The sequence below is a fragment of the Sparus aurata genome, chromosome 2, assembly GCF_900880675.1.
Source record: "Sparus aurata chromosome 2, fSpaAur1.1, whole genome shotgun sequence".
Lineage (NCBI taxonomy): Eukaryota > Metazoa > Chordata > Actinopteri > Spariformes > Sparidae > Sparus > Sparus aurata.
In genome coordinates this window covers 10,918,640-10,935,586 of record NC_044188.1, presented here as the reverse complement: position 1 = coordinate 10,935,586, position 16,947 = coordinate 10,918,640, and the positions used below count along the sequence as shown (strand labels likewise).

The 16,947-nt window shown below is 42.3% G+C and overlaps 1 protein-coding gene across 2 annotated transcripts in view; it reads right to left on the bottom strand.

The window, feature by feature from the left end:
• The window catches only part of cadm1b (cell adhesion molecule 1b), a 169,489-nt gene extending 153,028 nt beyond the window's left edge, over positions 1 to 16,461 (bottom strand). For both annotated transcript variants that reach the window (XM_030397346.1, XM_030397351.1), the window contains exon 1: positions 16,289 to 16,461. In XM_030397346.1, the coding sequence (XP_030253206.1) occupies positions 16,289 to 16,364 (76 nt within the window). In that variant the 5' untranslated portion in view covers positions 16,365 to 16,461. The remainder of the gene's footprint in view (positions 1 to 16,288) is intronic.
• Positions 16,462 to 16,947: the final 486 nt, after the last annotated feature.

The window sequence follows — 16,947 nt, the reverse complement described above, 5'->3', positions numbered from 1 at the left end:
TCACACCACATATTACAAGTTGTCACGCTGCGCTGACAGGCTGTAATGAAGTTGACGCGTCCACGCGCCGAGATCTTTTGTATAAACTGTCTTCATTACAGACAAAGTTTTCATTTGCCATCATATCATTAGAAATTCAATGAAAGGGGGGACTTTAAATGTGAAGAAGGTTTCACTTAAATTGGCCTGGATGTACAAAACCAAAAAGGCAGGGTTGAATGAAGCAGCAATTTGTGCACCCAGTGAGAAACAATCAGCGCAGACTTTAGAAAGATATGACATTTTGGGATACGAGTGACAAAATGAAATCATGTACAACAAGCCTATTACACATGTACGCCATTTGACAACCCTTAAGTCTACTGATATCTGAACCAGAATAATCCATGTTAGGTCCAGCCTATTTATTCATGCACAGATCGCGGCTCTCTCGGGCTTGGGGAAATCAGCTTTCGCTTCAACACCGCCTTTGTCACACTCGTACTTCCCTGCCCTCGCTAACTACACTATCTCCCTGCCTGTTCAAGCAAAACTTTATGCTAAGTAAATCATTTACATCTCCCAAGCAGCCTATCTGCATTTTCCAATAAAACCCTAAATTGATGGATGTCATCTTAGTGCTCACAGGCAATAACTCCTGCTGCTTCGAAATAACAATATGTTTTGGTTTTATGAGGTCTAGACATGTTATTCTTTTTAATGACATCCCTAGGCCAGGGCTGTTTACATTTATTGATATCTGTTTTTAGACGAGAGCCACTTTGTCTTCCTCGGAGGTTTTCCTATGGAAGGTTTTGACTTATGTTGACAAAATAAAACCTTTTTCATGTGGAGGGTGATATTTTTACTCACATACTTCTTTGGAGATGTATTTTTACCGACATTAAACACAACATTTTTTACGATATCGGGACTTTAAATTCATAAAACACAAACCACTTTACAGTGTTGTTTTATTGATTTTGACACTTTGGTGAAGGTTCAGAATTACACCGCTCTTCCGCTCGGCCGTTTTGCAAATCTAGTTAACAACACTTGATTTACATAACCCTTAAAACTCACACTGGCGTCCACATAAGGTGAACAAATCGGATTGAGTGAAAGCTAATAAACATAAAATATAAAATCAAGTGTAAGAATTAAAATCTCACCAGCCACACAACATCTAAAGCTGGATACGACTGTGTAATACATAAATGTATTGATCAGTAAATGACTAAGCCATTATGTACAAAATGTGAAATATTTATATTTCTGCTTTAACTTGCACCTGAATGCATTTACCTTCCATTAAAGGTGCATTATGTAGTTCTGGGAAAGACATTTTAATCAGAAGAGAAAGATCCTCTTTATGCCTAAACAAACTAAATAAACAAACTCTAATTATTTTCATGATTGAATAAACTGAATAAACAAACTGACCTTGAAGGACAACACAGTTTCATGTTGATCTACTTGTTATATGTGACGGACCCTGCAACCTCTATTGAGTTATGGAAAAGATAAATATTTCTGAGTTTGAATTATTACCGCATTAACATTGTAAAAATTCTGAGTCTAAATTTCTTCTCCAAAACTACATGGTGCCTTTTGAATAAGTTAAGTGTAAAGTAAAATGCAAACTTAATTGGGAAAGTGAATAAATTAATACAAAGGTAAATACATTCAGAGGACTATTAAAGCAGAAATTTTAATTTTGGTGCTCTAAATGTTATATTTACTAATCTATTGAGCTTTTTCAGTTATGTATTCAGCCTTTTCTTTGTGATTCTGGCAGCTGCATTCAGCTTTAGATGTTCTGGTTATTTACCAGGAGAAATTCCAGCATTTTATTTTTCTGCTGTGGCTCAGTTGGAAAGGCACCAGTCTGGATTTTGCAGCATTTCAAACAGATTCTGATGACTGCAGACCCGTGGTCAACCCCGGAGTGCACATAGAGACAGGGTGGAAATATACAGAGGCCATTATCATAAATTAGAACGGAAATCGGAAAGAGCGCTTTTAGTATCAGTGCAGCAGTCTCATGAAATCTCTTGAAAGTTGAAAACTCTCGCACCTCTTGGGCACTTCAGTAACAACTGGCCGTTGCCCACCTGTAACTGGAATGATTCTGTTGATCTGTACGGTTTCATGATATCCATGTTACCTGATATGCACATTTGTATATATATATATATATATATATCTTTTTCATTTTTCCAAGGTCTAATCTCGGCTTCACTGTGAACAAGGGGCACGCTCAATGATTTCTCAGTGAAACTTAAATCAAACTTGCATCAGTGAGTCCTCCACACCACAATGACCATGACAGTTTGGCTCAGTGACATAGTTTTTTTCCTAAAACACTTTACTTTGACATTGATGGAGATTAGGAGGTCAAGGAAAGGCGCTTAGAAGAATTCGGAAGAAAAAGACAACTGCGGTCCAAGTGCACCTACAGCACAGCAGGGTATCATGGGACTGCATTTTATCCTGTCTTTTCATAAATGATGGTCCAGTGTGCCCTATATGCTAAAGATAAGAAAGGAGACATGGAAGCACCTTCCCTTAGCATCTGGACAATTTCAACCAGCTCTGAGTACGGCTGCCACTTAGGATACTTCCAGGTCATTTCACTTAGTTATGGACGGCAGAAAAGACTATTCAACCGTAGCTTATCGATGGAGATTTTCCCAAGAGGAAACTCATCCATGAAGGAGCTCTGAGTGCAAACATAAAGCAAAGGCTGTTTATATCTCTTTTTACTTATTCAAAAGGCTATTGTGACAGGCCAGAAATGATAAATAATAATAAACACATAATGTATTTTCAATTTTAACTCATATTATAAAGGACCACTCAATTAGATTTGGTTGAATCTACATGCAGCTAAGCCACTACTGCCAAACTGGGAATTAAACAGTGTTTATGGCCGCATAAAGTGACGATTCCAGTAATTATCCTGTTTACAACTCACAAATAATGATCCTGTTTGTGAACCTCTGCGCCTCGAGAAAAATAAGAGTGCTCTGAGAGTGCATGAGCCCACATGAGAATAGGCCTCAGACTTACAAACTGAGGAAATGGTCTATGACACATGTGCAGCAGCTGTCAACTAAGTCCAGTTTTTTTATTTAGCATGTAAACGATGTTGAAATGTACAAGGAAGAAAAAAAAATCCATGTATTTTTCATGCAGAACATGTTGGACAGAGCAAAGTTCACTCTGAGCACACAGCTGCTGTGTCCACACATCACACTGGTAATGTTAAAGTCCTTCATCCTACAGCTGCGTCATTATCAAGCTTTAACATCAAGGCACGCTAAAAGCAAAGGAGTCAAAGAAGATAGGTGTTGAACCTTTTCTTTGCAAACAGTAGCTCTGTGCTAATGAGCGCCGGCATCTGTTCTGCCTGGGAGGATGGAAGAAAAACCAATTGAAACGCAGTTTTCGAGGAGGCGCAGACTTTTTTTTTTTTTTTACAACGACCAATTAAATTTACGGGGAGCATCATGGGCTGTCAAAACTAAATGAGACGTGATTGCATAAAAAGAGCGCGGAGAACTAAAAGTGCCACTGCGTGAGGGATGAACTTTGGTTGTTCTTTCGGCGTGTGTGCACAGTACAGTATGGATTTCTGTGTGTAAGCTACATGCCATCCACAAAGACAAAGGTCCTTCTTGCTCAAGGGCTGACTCTACACATGCACGAAGTTTACGTAGGTGGGCCACTTTTATATACACGGATGCGGGGATGGATGGCATCTGTCTTTTTTTTTTTGTTTAAAGTTGAGAAAAGAGAAGCTTAAATGGCCATAATTGGCAAAAAGTGTTGTGTTTGAGAAGGTGCGGCCTCTCACAAAAAAAAGCCATAAAACTTCAGAGCAGTTTCACGAAGCAGCATCAAAAACAGTACTTTTGAGTATATTTATATATGCAGACATAACTGCTTTTTCTATTTCTTTTTTCCAGAATTGGTACACTGGTGGAACAAAGAACAAAGGACAGATGAAAGAATTAACTCTGAGTGAAAATCTGACAAGTGGAATCGGCTTATCTTGACAAATAAATGGCATTAATGAAGGTCTGCCGCTGAGATCCATCTGCAGTGAGCACTTTCAAAAACTATTTTGTACACTTTAAGTTGTACAAGACTTTTAATAGGGAACCTATAAAGTGCTGTAAAGAAGAAGAAAAACAAAAACAAACATCAGCACACAACGATAAAGAAAGAAAAAAAAACTTGCACTGTTGACTCCATTAAGGCCCAGAGCTCATTAACGGAGACTCAACAAACTTCAACGCCCCTATTAGACCCCATTGGGAAAAGAGAAAAGAGCAGAGGAGGAGAAAAAAAATGCATCAATTCGAGCATAACGGGAGCAAAAAACAACAGCTAAGTACGAATTACGGGTTAAATGAATAAGGGAAGTTTGCAATTAAATTTCTTTAAATGTTTTGTTTTGCTTTGGTTGCAACTGTTTGTTCACCTTTTTGTCTTTGAGGGCACATCAGTGATTCAATTATAAACAAAGTCTACCTATATTCCACATATTCAGTAAACTATGATTTGTTTTAATAAATCTGGCCTCCATTACCTGGACGCAAACTCTTCGAATCAAGGATATGAATATATACTAAGCAGAGTAGCTTAAAGGTCCCATAATGTGTTCACTTGATCATGTTAATATTCTTCAGTCTTACAAAAACTTATCATCCTCTGTCTAAAGAGCGCCCGTCTCTTTAAGTTTAATCTCCTCTGATTGATCAGCTCTCACAGGCCTGAGTAGGCACCGCCCACCTTGTTTCCGCATCGGCTCTGCCGGTATTTCTGCAAACCATGGCTGTTGCTCAGGGTGGCGATTATAGTCGTTACCTTACAACATTCGTGAAGTCATGATGGCTTGTTTAAAGGCTTTGAATTGAGCTTTTTGTCCACAGTGGATGCCAGAATCACACAAAATTGAAGTTCTTTGTTGCTTCTCTAAGTGTGCTGATTTCTTGGAAACCAACTGCGAAAATAGTGCATTTCAAACATTAGTTTTTAGCGCTACAGTTGTATGTAGTATTGAATTGAAAAAAAGCAAAATGAAAAGGCAATGTATCATGTATCCGCAATATGCCACCCACAAAAGCCCAACCATGTGTCAGCTTTAATAAAACATACTGATACGAGGTGTCTGTTCGCCAGCCTTTTATCAAGGACTGAATTACAGAAAATCAAACTGTTCAGTTATGCTACGCACAGACATGGATTTGATTTAGAAATATAAAAGCCGCTGTGCTACAGTATAAGCTCTGTATCTAAACTGCAGGCCAGCCGATGGTTTGGCAGCTCGGGGCTCTACTTCTCTTGTTAGCTACAGACACGCTGCCATTTGGAAGCCAATGGATCAAGCCCATATTTCCTTTCAAATACATTTACCTGTCATCTTAGATGTAAACAATGTGACTTTGAGTTTCCCCCTTCCATTAGCTCTATTGCCTCCCATGTCTCTCCGCAGAGCAATGACTCAAGTATGAGAAGTAATCAATAGGCTTCTGGTTTGGGTGAATGAGTCTTAGTGCTGGGTTTGCACAGTCTTGATCGGCCTGACAATGACAGATTATAGTGCTGTATCCGAGAGTAATTAAGATGGGTCTATTGTCACGCTGATAACTCAAGAGCATGATGCCTCCGAGGAAGGCAGCGCCGACCTGTCAGAGAACAGCTCACTTCTGTGTAAACAGCGTCAGAATGTTCTTAAGATTCACCTTGAGAGGAAGCTCTGCGTCGACTGTAAATTCATCGAACATCATCATTTTGTTTTCCATTATCAGCCTCTCTAAAGACTGCCACTACTACTACTACCACCACCACCACCACAACAATATTGGCAAGTATGACTTAAAAAAAACTGAGCATTTGAGAATGCACACTTTTCCCTGCCAAATCATCTCCCAAGCTGTCGAGTTACTAAATTCACTACTACCTAGAGTAAATGAAGATGTAAAAAGCAATTTTTTTTCTAAAACCATGCTACACTCCTGAAGGCGTCTTTTTTGGAGTCCATTCATACGACAACAATTCTGAAAGAATTATCGAGCCCACTCCCAGGGCGAAAAATAGTGACTTTCTGTCAAAGCTGTCAGAGCACAACGACAGGTCAGTCGCTCTGGGTCCTGGGTCATGGAAAGTCATGGTAGGGCCCTCTAACCCTTACAGTTATCAGCCGGGGGGGATCTCTGGAGACCGTTTCTATCAGGTGCAAACAAGACTGACAGGGCCCTGCATACAGACACTCTTTAGCGTCTGTACGAGATGCATCAGGCCAATGTTAACCCATTCGTGGCAATATGAGACGACAACTGCAACTAGTCCACCTGACGTAATATAAAAAGTCCCAGAAGGGGTGGATGTCAGGACACACACCCTGGAGACTCGAGTGCACGTCCCTTGTGAAACCACCTGTGCTTTTCCTAAAACGTAAACAAGCTTACGTTGGGCAATAACAATGTGGCTTTCTGGCAGGAAGGCTTTCTGTATCGCCAGCAGCGCTAAATGGTACCTTGTGCAGGGACCAAGGAGCGCCAGTATTTGACGAACTGAGATGAGAAAGTGATTATCAATACTTCTTCTCATGCCTAAAGTTAGAGAAGACTGACAACCACTCTCATTTCTAATTTCCATCTCAGTTTAGCACAAAGACTTGAAACTGGGTAAACAGATACCCTAGCTTATTCCATTAGCAGCTTTGTTTAACATGCAGTCTTTGCTGTTTGTCCAAGCCACCTTGAGTTTTTCTAGATTAATTAAACAAGGCATAACGTGCAAATTTGTGAGCCCTAGGGCGATTTTTTTTTTAAACCTTTGGACATAACCAGGCTAGCTGTTTCCTTCTGTTTCTAGTCTTTATGCTAAGCGAACTGGCTCCAGTTATTTAGCGGACATAAACGAGGGTGGTATCGTCAATAAAACACATGTAGGCTACATGTACATCTCAGAAGGTTGAACTTGTCTTTTGTTATGGTTATTTTTTGACTCTGTATGTTTCTGATGTACTTGCCCCTCGATACACAAAATGAATTGGAGACACTTATCAATGTAAGGCAATACAATTCAGCGCCATCACAAAGTAAAATCTCCTGATAGACAATGAATGCCAGCGCGTTACATCCAAAGTAGCAGCAGTGCTGAAATGATTAACCAATGAGTAAAATGACGAAAATATGATCGTCAAAACCAAAACTGCCCACATTTCTCAGGTTCCAGCTTCTCAGTTGAGAGGATTTACTTATTTCTCTGTTTTAAATGACTGTAAACGGAACACCTTTAGGTTTCAGACTGCTAATTGGATATGCATTTTTCTCTTCTAAACGATTAATAAGTTAGTTTAAAAAAAACGGCATTTCATCACAACCACAACGTTTCACGTAGCACCGAATTATTTCAAGGCTATTGCCTGAATACAACAATCCATTCTTCTGGCCCTTGAGTGTATTTAATGTTGTTTCTGTAAGACTTGTTTGTTCTTTCCAGCTGGCATCCCTGAGTGTACTGCACAAATAAAATTAGGGGAACATTAGGGTGCAATGGAGGCACTGCTGAAAAGAAACACAGAAACTTGGAAGTACCGGGCTATTCTAATGTTGTCCCCTAGTCTAGCTCTTTCCTGCTGTGTAAGGGAATAATATTTCATTCAGTCTGCATAAATGAATTTGCAAACAGCACTCCGACAAGAAAGGGAGGGCCTGATTCCAGGGGAGGCTGTTAGGAAAGCACGGCACCTGTCCTAATATTTCAGCGTATATAAGCAAGAATCTGGGAGAATTAGATTTTTTTATTTCTTATCTCAGAGTAAAGTACAGCATCAGCAGCGCTACGCCTTTTTATTAGCAATAGGATCTATTGATTAGTGTAGCGTTTGCATTCTGCTGGCACTTTCTCCGAGTACATGTATTCTTGATTTTCTCCAGCGGCGTTGCATTACTTCCACCTGTGTGCAGCTGCTTACGGGGGACTCGAGGCGCACACTGGTTATTTTATCAGGCTCAGATCTGCCCAAACAAGCCCGGAGAGGAAACATAAAGGTTCTGCTCCTCCACTGTTGTTTGAGATGCCACATCTGAGCTCTGCCAGACGGAGTAAAGCTCTCGCCTTCGGATTTCCACAGAAGTGAGCAGCCCGAACTCAAACAGCAGTGGGCGTATAGCTGATAGGCCTGGTCCGAAGGGGGCGTTTGCCCAGACAGCCCCTTAACTCAATATCTGTAAAGGTGACCACAACAAGAAACTATGTCGCGATATGCCGTCTCATTGGTGAAACACAAAATCCAAACGCCGCGCAGCTGCTGTCCAGGCAGAGCAATGGAACCCTTTTTCATTCCAATTCAGGCAGTGGATTAGTGGGCGCTCGATAACTGAATTTATTGATTAGAGATTCAGTCTCCTCTCTCAGAATGAGTTCTTTCTACTGCACATTGATCAACACTTATTTAGTCTTAATGTTGTGAGTTCTGGCCAGAGACTCTCAAGGTTCTCCTCTTGTCGAATTTCTCTCTAGCTATGGCTGAACTAAAGACAGGACAGTTTCTTTAAAACCTTTTGGGTGATCCTTTACAACAAGCAACATTAAGAAAAGATACCATCACTGCATATCATTTTCCTATTTTTAGGCCCTAACTGTGGTTCCCCTTTGGCGCAAGCAGTGTAATTTTGAACGCTGTGATGCTCTGATGAAATATATTATCTAATATTGTTGAGAACCGGATCATTGGCGACTCAGATATTACATGTGACACATGGTTGAGTGAGCAAATTATGTAGGGCGCCCCTTTGGGCTGATCAGTGTAATTTCTGAAAATGTGAGATGCATCCCCAAAATCTGATCGAATCCAACAAGTGAACAAAATGTTGCAGAGTCCTGCTGAAGCCATCAGTCAAATTATTAAAGATGCATTGAGTGAAACATCAGCGTGACGACCCCTCCCAGTCTGTTTGTGGTTTTTACCTGTGCCTGTGTTGAGGCAGGAGAAAGAGCCACACCTGACGCACCCTCTTCTGACTGCTGCACTAAGAGGGAGTTTGAGTGGCAGAGCTGAATGCTAACCTGTTTATTTTTAGCTGGTGTAACATTTACCATGTTCAGCACCTCAGTTCAGCTTGTAAGCACGCTAACATTTGCTAACTAGCACCAAGCACAACGTAAAGCTGAGGGTGTTGGTTGGATTTTTTTTTTTTGGTATTTGGTTATAGATCCCAAAAAGAATGTAGACGGCAGCAGATAAAATGTTAACGGGGATATCTCGCGAAGTGAGTTGTTACAGGTGTTGATTGTCTAGGTTTATCAAATCAGTAAAACTAGGACGCCCAAACTTTTTGTTTCCACTATCTCCTTACAGCAGCAACTCAGCTTTCATGAACAAGACTTGCGTTTCTTGTTACAAAAAGGCACTGATTATTTAACAAAAAGTTCTAACTCCTTCTGCATCGATTCCGTGGTGTTGCCAGATACTTGACAACCTCAGCCTGTCAGAGGCAAAAACAAGCACTTTGAGAGGACGATTGGAGTCGCCCCCGAGGACAGCATGTACCAAATATCACTGCAATCCACCCCAATATCTGCCAAGACAAAAAAAAAACTCACGGTGGCGCTACTTTGCCATCAAGGCTCGGTGAAACAGGCAGGAGACCAGGCAGCAGTAACAGCATGTAGCAGATGGATTCTCCCTCCCAGTCCCTGTACTACTTTATTTCAAATTTATTTGGCAATCCGGCACACTGTAGTAAAATTTAGGGAAGGTTTAAAGGTATCAAAACTTGAAACCCATCCAGCCTTAGTAAAAAACACAATTACTGGCATCTGCGTAGTTATAAGTGAGCGACAGATGAATGGTCAGACGGAGGATGATCTGTAATACCTCCCCGAACATCACGCTCTTTGCCTTTAATATCGAACTGGATTCTCATTTTTTTTTTTTGTTTGAATTGCGATACGGCGCAGGTTACATGGAGGATGTCTACCCAATGGAGTTCTTCATTTCAAGAAAGTGCTGTGCTTTGACGGCTCCGCAGCCTTAATGGTGGCTTGTAATTGCTCCATCACCCATACTAATGTGCACTCTGCGCCCTTTTCAAAACAAAAACATTGCATTTCCTCTTCTTTTCTTTTTTTTTGTTGGTGGACCCGATTGTCACCGTCTAAGCATGGCAGCCAATAGAGTGAGGACTCTCAGATCCAGGGAACAGACAGAACAATGTCATATTCATAAGCGGAGACATCAGCTCTCCTCCTCATTACCACAGCACAGTCATGAATGGGAGCTTCTGTCCCCACAATCATGAAAGGACCTGTCATCTGTCTGTTTCCTCTAATTGACTGTTTACTACATTTCAACACTGACAGACAGACAGACACGCAGACACATTTTTGATCATCCTCAGTTTGTCATTCAGTTTGACACCGAAGTACAAATCCCTCACTTAGAAATGTCCCCAGTTTTTCTCTTCTTCATACATTTACTACTCCACTCAAAGTGATAGCGCGTCTCACGGCAGCGCTCCTGTGTGACCTTGACAAAACAACCAGATACAGTATTTACTTGAAGGTCCCGCCATAAAGTATGTGGACTAAACACTTGTACAGAGCACCCAAGGTGATGTTATTTGAGGAGAGATTGGAAGTCTTTCAGAGACCGAAAAAGAATACAAAAAAAAAAAATTTAAGTCAAGGATGGAAAGATGTTTTTACGCAGCGTGGACCTCCATCACCACCGTCTTCACTGGCTACAACCTCTGACTTGGGAGGACAAAACCAACGTGAAATCTGCCTATTCACCGCAGCGAGAGCCCCCTCGGCTCTCACATCCACGAGCGACTCTCAAAAGAGAGTGTGAAGTTTGATGGTGGACACAAATTCACACGCTGCCACGGTCAGACAAGGCAATAATGGTTTAAATACATTCAATTTTCAGGTGAGACCTTGTGCCTTCACACACTCACACACACACACACACACACACACACACACACACACAGCATCAAAACTCGAGAGTAGAAAAACAGCCTGGAGGTGCGATGTCCTCAATGAAGCCAGCACCGCTAAGAGTGTTACATCTGATAACCGCTGGTTAAAATGTCTCCCTTCTCTCCGTGCCAACGCTCCTTCCCGCCCCTCCCTCCTCACCAGTATGATTAGCTGCCACTGCATAAAGTAGTGCCATGCATTATCTAGCAATTAGAGTGAGGCTTATTAAGCAGAGTTTAATGTAAATTTAATGAGCAATAAATTCAATTTCTTTAAATAGAAGAGTTTATTATTCTTACAAATGATGTACGGCGGTGATTTCAATGTACAGGCGATGAAATACTTCACAAGCAGGCACATATCAATGGGCCATTAGGTGCGGTATTAAATATATCCTGAAACAAGGTCCCGTATAAGTGCTATTTTATACAGATCGCGGAGAGAGAAGACCTCTTCAGTTCGCTGCAGAGATGGCGCTAATGTACTGCGCGCGGTTCTGGAGTGGAGCTGAAACAACAGATCAGTTGTTTCAGTCTTTTTTTTTTTCTTTTTTCTTTTTACAAGCAAAAACTGCCAAAACATTTCTCCGCTTTCAGCTCCTCGATTTGGAGGATTCGCCTCTTTTCTGCACCCTGTGTGATCATGATCTGTTAAAGTCTGACGGTTAATGAGACAAACAAGCAGATTCCTCAGCTTTAAGAGCCATCTTTTGAGGGGGAAGTAAGTTACTAAATGCCCAGCAGATTAAAAGGGGCATTATGTCGTTTTTAGAGAGGAAATTCAAACTCTGACTTTTAATAAATACTAGGTAATATTACAAACTTTCCATGACTGTTCTGGGGACCATATTTTCCTCGGAGGAAGACCTTGTTCATTCACTGTTTGATGCTAGAAAGGTGGCAGGGTCTGCCACAAGTCAGACAGAAGGTCAGCTTGTTTATTCAGTCATGAAAAACGAAAAGGGTTTTAGTTTGTTTAGGCATAAAAAAAATGAATAAAAACCTTTCTCTTCTGGTTAAATATCTTCCCCAAAATGACCTAATGCACCTTTAATGCATAAGGAATTTTGTCCGTCACTCTTGTTGTTTTGTAGGTTACCCACCCATGTGCCATTCAGGGTGAGGGAAGGAGAGGAAGCTCTAAACATGCATAAACAAGAGTACTGTGCTCGTACGGTTAGCTTCAAATGACCGGTTGATGATTTTCTGTCATACTTTTTCTTTTTTATGTCACCTTATATGTCCTACTTCATCACATTGGAGAGGAAAATAAGGAAAACAATATGCGTTTGCTTCACACTCTTTACCTCCAGACACCCAGCAGTCTTGACAACAAGTGGAATGGTTCAGTTTTACCCCCTTTTGGGAAGTCTGGCTCCATTACATTCCTTTTATGATATCGTCAAAATGTATACGGCACCAGGGCACCATGTTTGACTTCCACCCGTGGCATTGTAAGTCAGCATTTGTATGAAATTCATGTGTGTGTTCCCCAGATCCGAACAGATTCCTCAGATGAAGATTTTTTCACTATCTGCCGGATCAGGGGAACACATATATCTTACCTGCCAACATCAGGCCCCGGTAGTCTCATATTTTAGATATCACATTACATTATAGGATATTATTTTTTGTGTCCCCTTCACAAAGAAGAAGAAGGATAAACCTGACACAGGACTACAGTCTGCAGAGTGGCAGTGAGACAGGAGGCAAATGTCAATAAATAGAAAGGTCTCGCACCAAGCGGAGTGTCACATGCAGGTGTATTTCCTCTTCTCAGAGTCGGTTTCGTCTGTTCTCAACGGCAAACTGAGCGGAGTGGAGGGCTCGAGCGAGTGACACACATCAGGCAGGGTCAGTCTCTGCCTCTGGGGTGGGTTGCCAGGTAAGAAGACGCACATCCCACACTAGAAAGCTGAGAAGCACACATTTGATTTTTCCGACTATTAAAATGGGGAGAAATCACCAGTGGGAAGATCAGTGGAAGAAAGAAGCTAAAAATAAGGAGTGTTGGCAGGTATGACATACATATATATCAGGCACAACTAACAACTGATTTCATTACCAATTAATCTGCTGAATGTTCTCATGAGTTATCGATTATGTTTCGGGTTCCTCATAACTTTCCCCGAGCCCCAAGTGACCTCTTCAAATTGCATCTCTTGTCCAAACAACTGTCCAAAACCCACTCGCTCTTCATTTATTGTCATAAGTTACGAAGAAAAGCAGCACATCTTCAGAATTTAGAAGCAGGAACCAACAAATGTTTGATATATTTTGATCGAGACACCGGCGCAAAAAATCGATTCTCTGAATAGTTGACACTTAATTCTCTCTCAATCGACTAATCGTTGCGGCCTCAACTTCAAAACATTAAAACAACTGCTTTTATACAGTGTTGCTGCATCAGGCAACATAATCCAGGATAATACTGACTGTATGATAATGTAACACTCACAGGGGACATTTTTCCGACTGAGTAGTTCTAGTGGAACTGGAACATTTTCACGCTGCTGTACTGCTGCTCAAGGATCTGAGTATTTTCAATGCCGCCGGCTCTAGTTCTTCTGATGACCTTATCTTTAGTGCTCAACTGAACTATGCATGCAAAGATATGAATGAAGGCCCCGGAATGCGACATGACCCAGGTAGATCAACACACGTGTCGCAACATGAGGAAATAAAAACACTGCCAACCTCCAGAGCACACACACGTGGAAAGCAAACACAACTGGAGGGCAGAGCGGGACGCTGTTTGCACATCTCAGCTGCATCGGATTCAAAGCCAAACCCCACCATAAGCAGCAGAAGATGGACATCTTCAATTACTCATCGTGTCACGTGCCAACTGGCATCCGAGAGAGCTCCCTAACAACTGTATGTTTCCTTTTGTTTCTCCGAGATCCCGTCTTTCAGCGGCGCCGTGAGGCGTCATGACAGCTCGTATTGATCCGCTTCACCATCGCTCAGCCCTGACGAATGACTTTAAGCTGGCAATAAGTGGGATTATGCAACCTTCTGAAATTCGACCATCTGATATGCTACAACAGGCCGGGCCCCAGGAGACGCGAGGAGAGGAATCCTGCTAAACAGAATCTTTGTTGAAATGCAAAGTCTCAGCGTTTCATAACCGGATGCTCATCTGAGGGAGCTCTTTAAGCTTTATGAGTCACGCTGCATACTGTTAGAACAAGTTCCTCGTACTCCTTCTTTAATTAGCCCTCCCTCCGTATCTTCATAACAAACCCAACACCTATCGTGTCAAGCAGCAATCCAGTTAGCGGGGCTGTTCACAGACAAAGTTCAAATGAACTCATGCTGGATTATGAAGGAAAGAAAAATTGGAAGCTGTCAAAAAGCAGACTGTCAGCACTCCACCATAGCACGAGCCCGGGCCCTGCTTCTGCTCCCAGCAGCTGGCACAAAGACAATCAAACAAATGAAAAACCCTCAGGTCAGATCATCTCCTGTGCGGGGATTTCTTTTTCTTTCCTTTTTTTTTTTTTTTTTTTTAAACCTGAACTGAGAGCACAAATCCAGCTTTCCTGATGCCGCCGCGCACCCCGCGTGGATTGAGCCGGAGGGCGGTTATTGCGCGTTCACGATGCATTATTTTATTTGACTGAGAGGTTAATTAACTTAATGTGACACGGAAGCGCCAGACAATGCTGTAAATGTCATTCAACTGGTATTCAACACAAACCGCAATAAATTCAACGACTGTGAAATGGAAGCTTGTAAGCGGTGAGCTGGAAAAGAAAAGGGAAAGAAACCCATCACTAGTGGGCTCACTCTGTGGAGGACCTGGGGAGGGGAGGGGAGGGGAGGGCAAGTTGTCAATGCCAGCACACACACTCACACTCACAACCCCCCCACGCACACGCACGCCTTGAGTCCCTTGCAGACCTGTTGATGGCTGATGCAGATGCTGTGCACAGTGAGCAGCCACTAATTTCAATGTCTAACACCCCAGTGGAAAAAGAAGGAGTCCTCAAAAGTGTGAACCTGCCATCGCAACTGTTGCTTGCCATTTCAAAACCACCACTGGGGGGGCTGACAGCACAACAACAACGTCCATCCAACCAGCTGGGAGAGATCTTTATTATTATTTATTATGACTATGGTTATTTAATGAAGACATGTTTAACCGCTTCACATGCGTCAGTATTGTCAGCGGGTGCGATTTCCAGGAAAAGGAAGACAGGAAAAGAAAGAAAAAAAAGAAAACACACACACTGACGCATGCAACTCTGATGCAACCGCGGTGGAATAACGTGGCGGCGTGTGTGGGGGGGGGAATGATCGGACTGACTGCAATGGTCGTGCTCATTCAGGGCTCCCCTGGTTCATGCAGTTTGCAAAAAAATAAAAATAAAGAAAGAAATAAAGTCCCCCCCCCCCCCCTTCCTCCAACAGAGACATGGCAGATTTACATCTCCAGTCTCACTGACGAGAAGCAGAAGCAGAAGAAGAAGAAGAGGAAGAAGTAAAGACTGCGGTGGGAAAACACACACACACACACACACGGCATCAGAGGCTGCAGTTGTGCGGCCAGAGGACACTGTGAGAGACTAGAGCTGCAATGCGTGTTTTTTTTTTTTTTTCATTGCTCCAAAGCGCACCTGAAACGCAGACTTGAGAGATTCTGGAGATGAGTTTGGACTGTGGAGGTTCTTTTTTTTTTTTTTATCATGCGGCACGACCGAGAGAAAAAAAAGAAACGGGATCCGAGCGCGCGTTCTCTCTCGTGACCATCATTTCATGAAGATGATGATGATGATGATGGTGTTGATAAAGAGACACGTTTCACTGAGCGCTGCCTTCAACTTGCCCCGTGGCTCCGAATCCTGCACGATTTCACTCGCGACACCGCCGCTGATACTTTCCCTCCTCTCTCCCTCTCCGCCTATTGTGCAGCACCAAACATTTACTTTTTTCTAATAGCTCTCCTCCTTCTGTAAGCCCCGTGTTGTAGTACTACCAAGTCAGGACAACACCCCATCAATCAGCGGGCAAGCACAGAAAAAACATCCCCACACAAGTCGGCCAACAGTCTGGAAGAATAAAAACATCGCGGATGTACCGAGAGCGATAGAAAAAGTGATGCTGAGATTTTCCAAGCCCCTGCATGTGTGCGCATCCAGCGCGCAAAACGCACCGCACAACTTCTCCAACCCCCCGGTACAATCACACACACACACTCACACACACACTCTCTCCCTCCTCTGGCTTTATCCGTGGATAGATGTCTGCATCCCGCAAGACACAACGGCGGCTTAAAAAAAAAAAAAGAAATCCAAACTTACCTTTCGGGAGAAACGCCGCCGAAATCACGAAAACACAGAGAGAAATAGCGAGAGATCCGCTCCCCGTGATCGCCATGTTGGACACCTGCTTGAGACTGGCGGCGCTAAATCACCTAGAGACGGCCATGGGATGAAAATGTAGACACATGAGAGGCGGAGGGAGGGCTCAAAGCAGGGAGCCTGCTATCATATTGGGGCTGCATTATGTTGCAATGACATCTAGGCCTATAAAATCATATAGGATTATCACTATGGCACATTTTTAGTGTTGTTGTTTTTTTTTGTTTTTTTTGTTTGTTTGCTTTTTTGCTCACTGAACAAACTGTACAGTAATCCTCAACAGGAGCACTAAAGGTGCATTACAGAGATACCGGGGGAAGTGTAAAAATACAAATGGAGCGCGGTGAGGTAACCATAAACTCACCTCCGAGAACCACAGACACTTTACAGGGAATATTATAGTAATTTTGTTTTTTACGGTTATAGTCTGTTTGCTGGTGTGGGTGAGAACAGCCACAAGAAGCACTGGCTGTAGCTGCGTTCAGTTTATGTTTATTAGACAGCAGTGGAGCAAATAGCTGTGTAAGATGATGTTTGTTAAACGGAGTGTGTGTTCCAGCCTGTTATTAAAACGTGTTTTGTTTTTTTTGTTTGTTTTT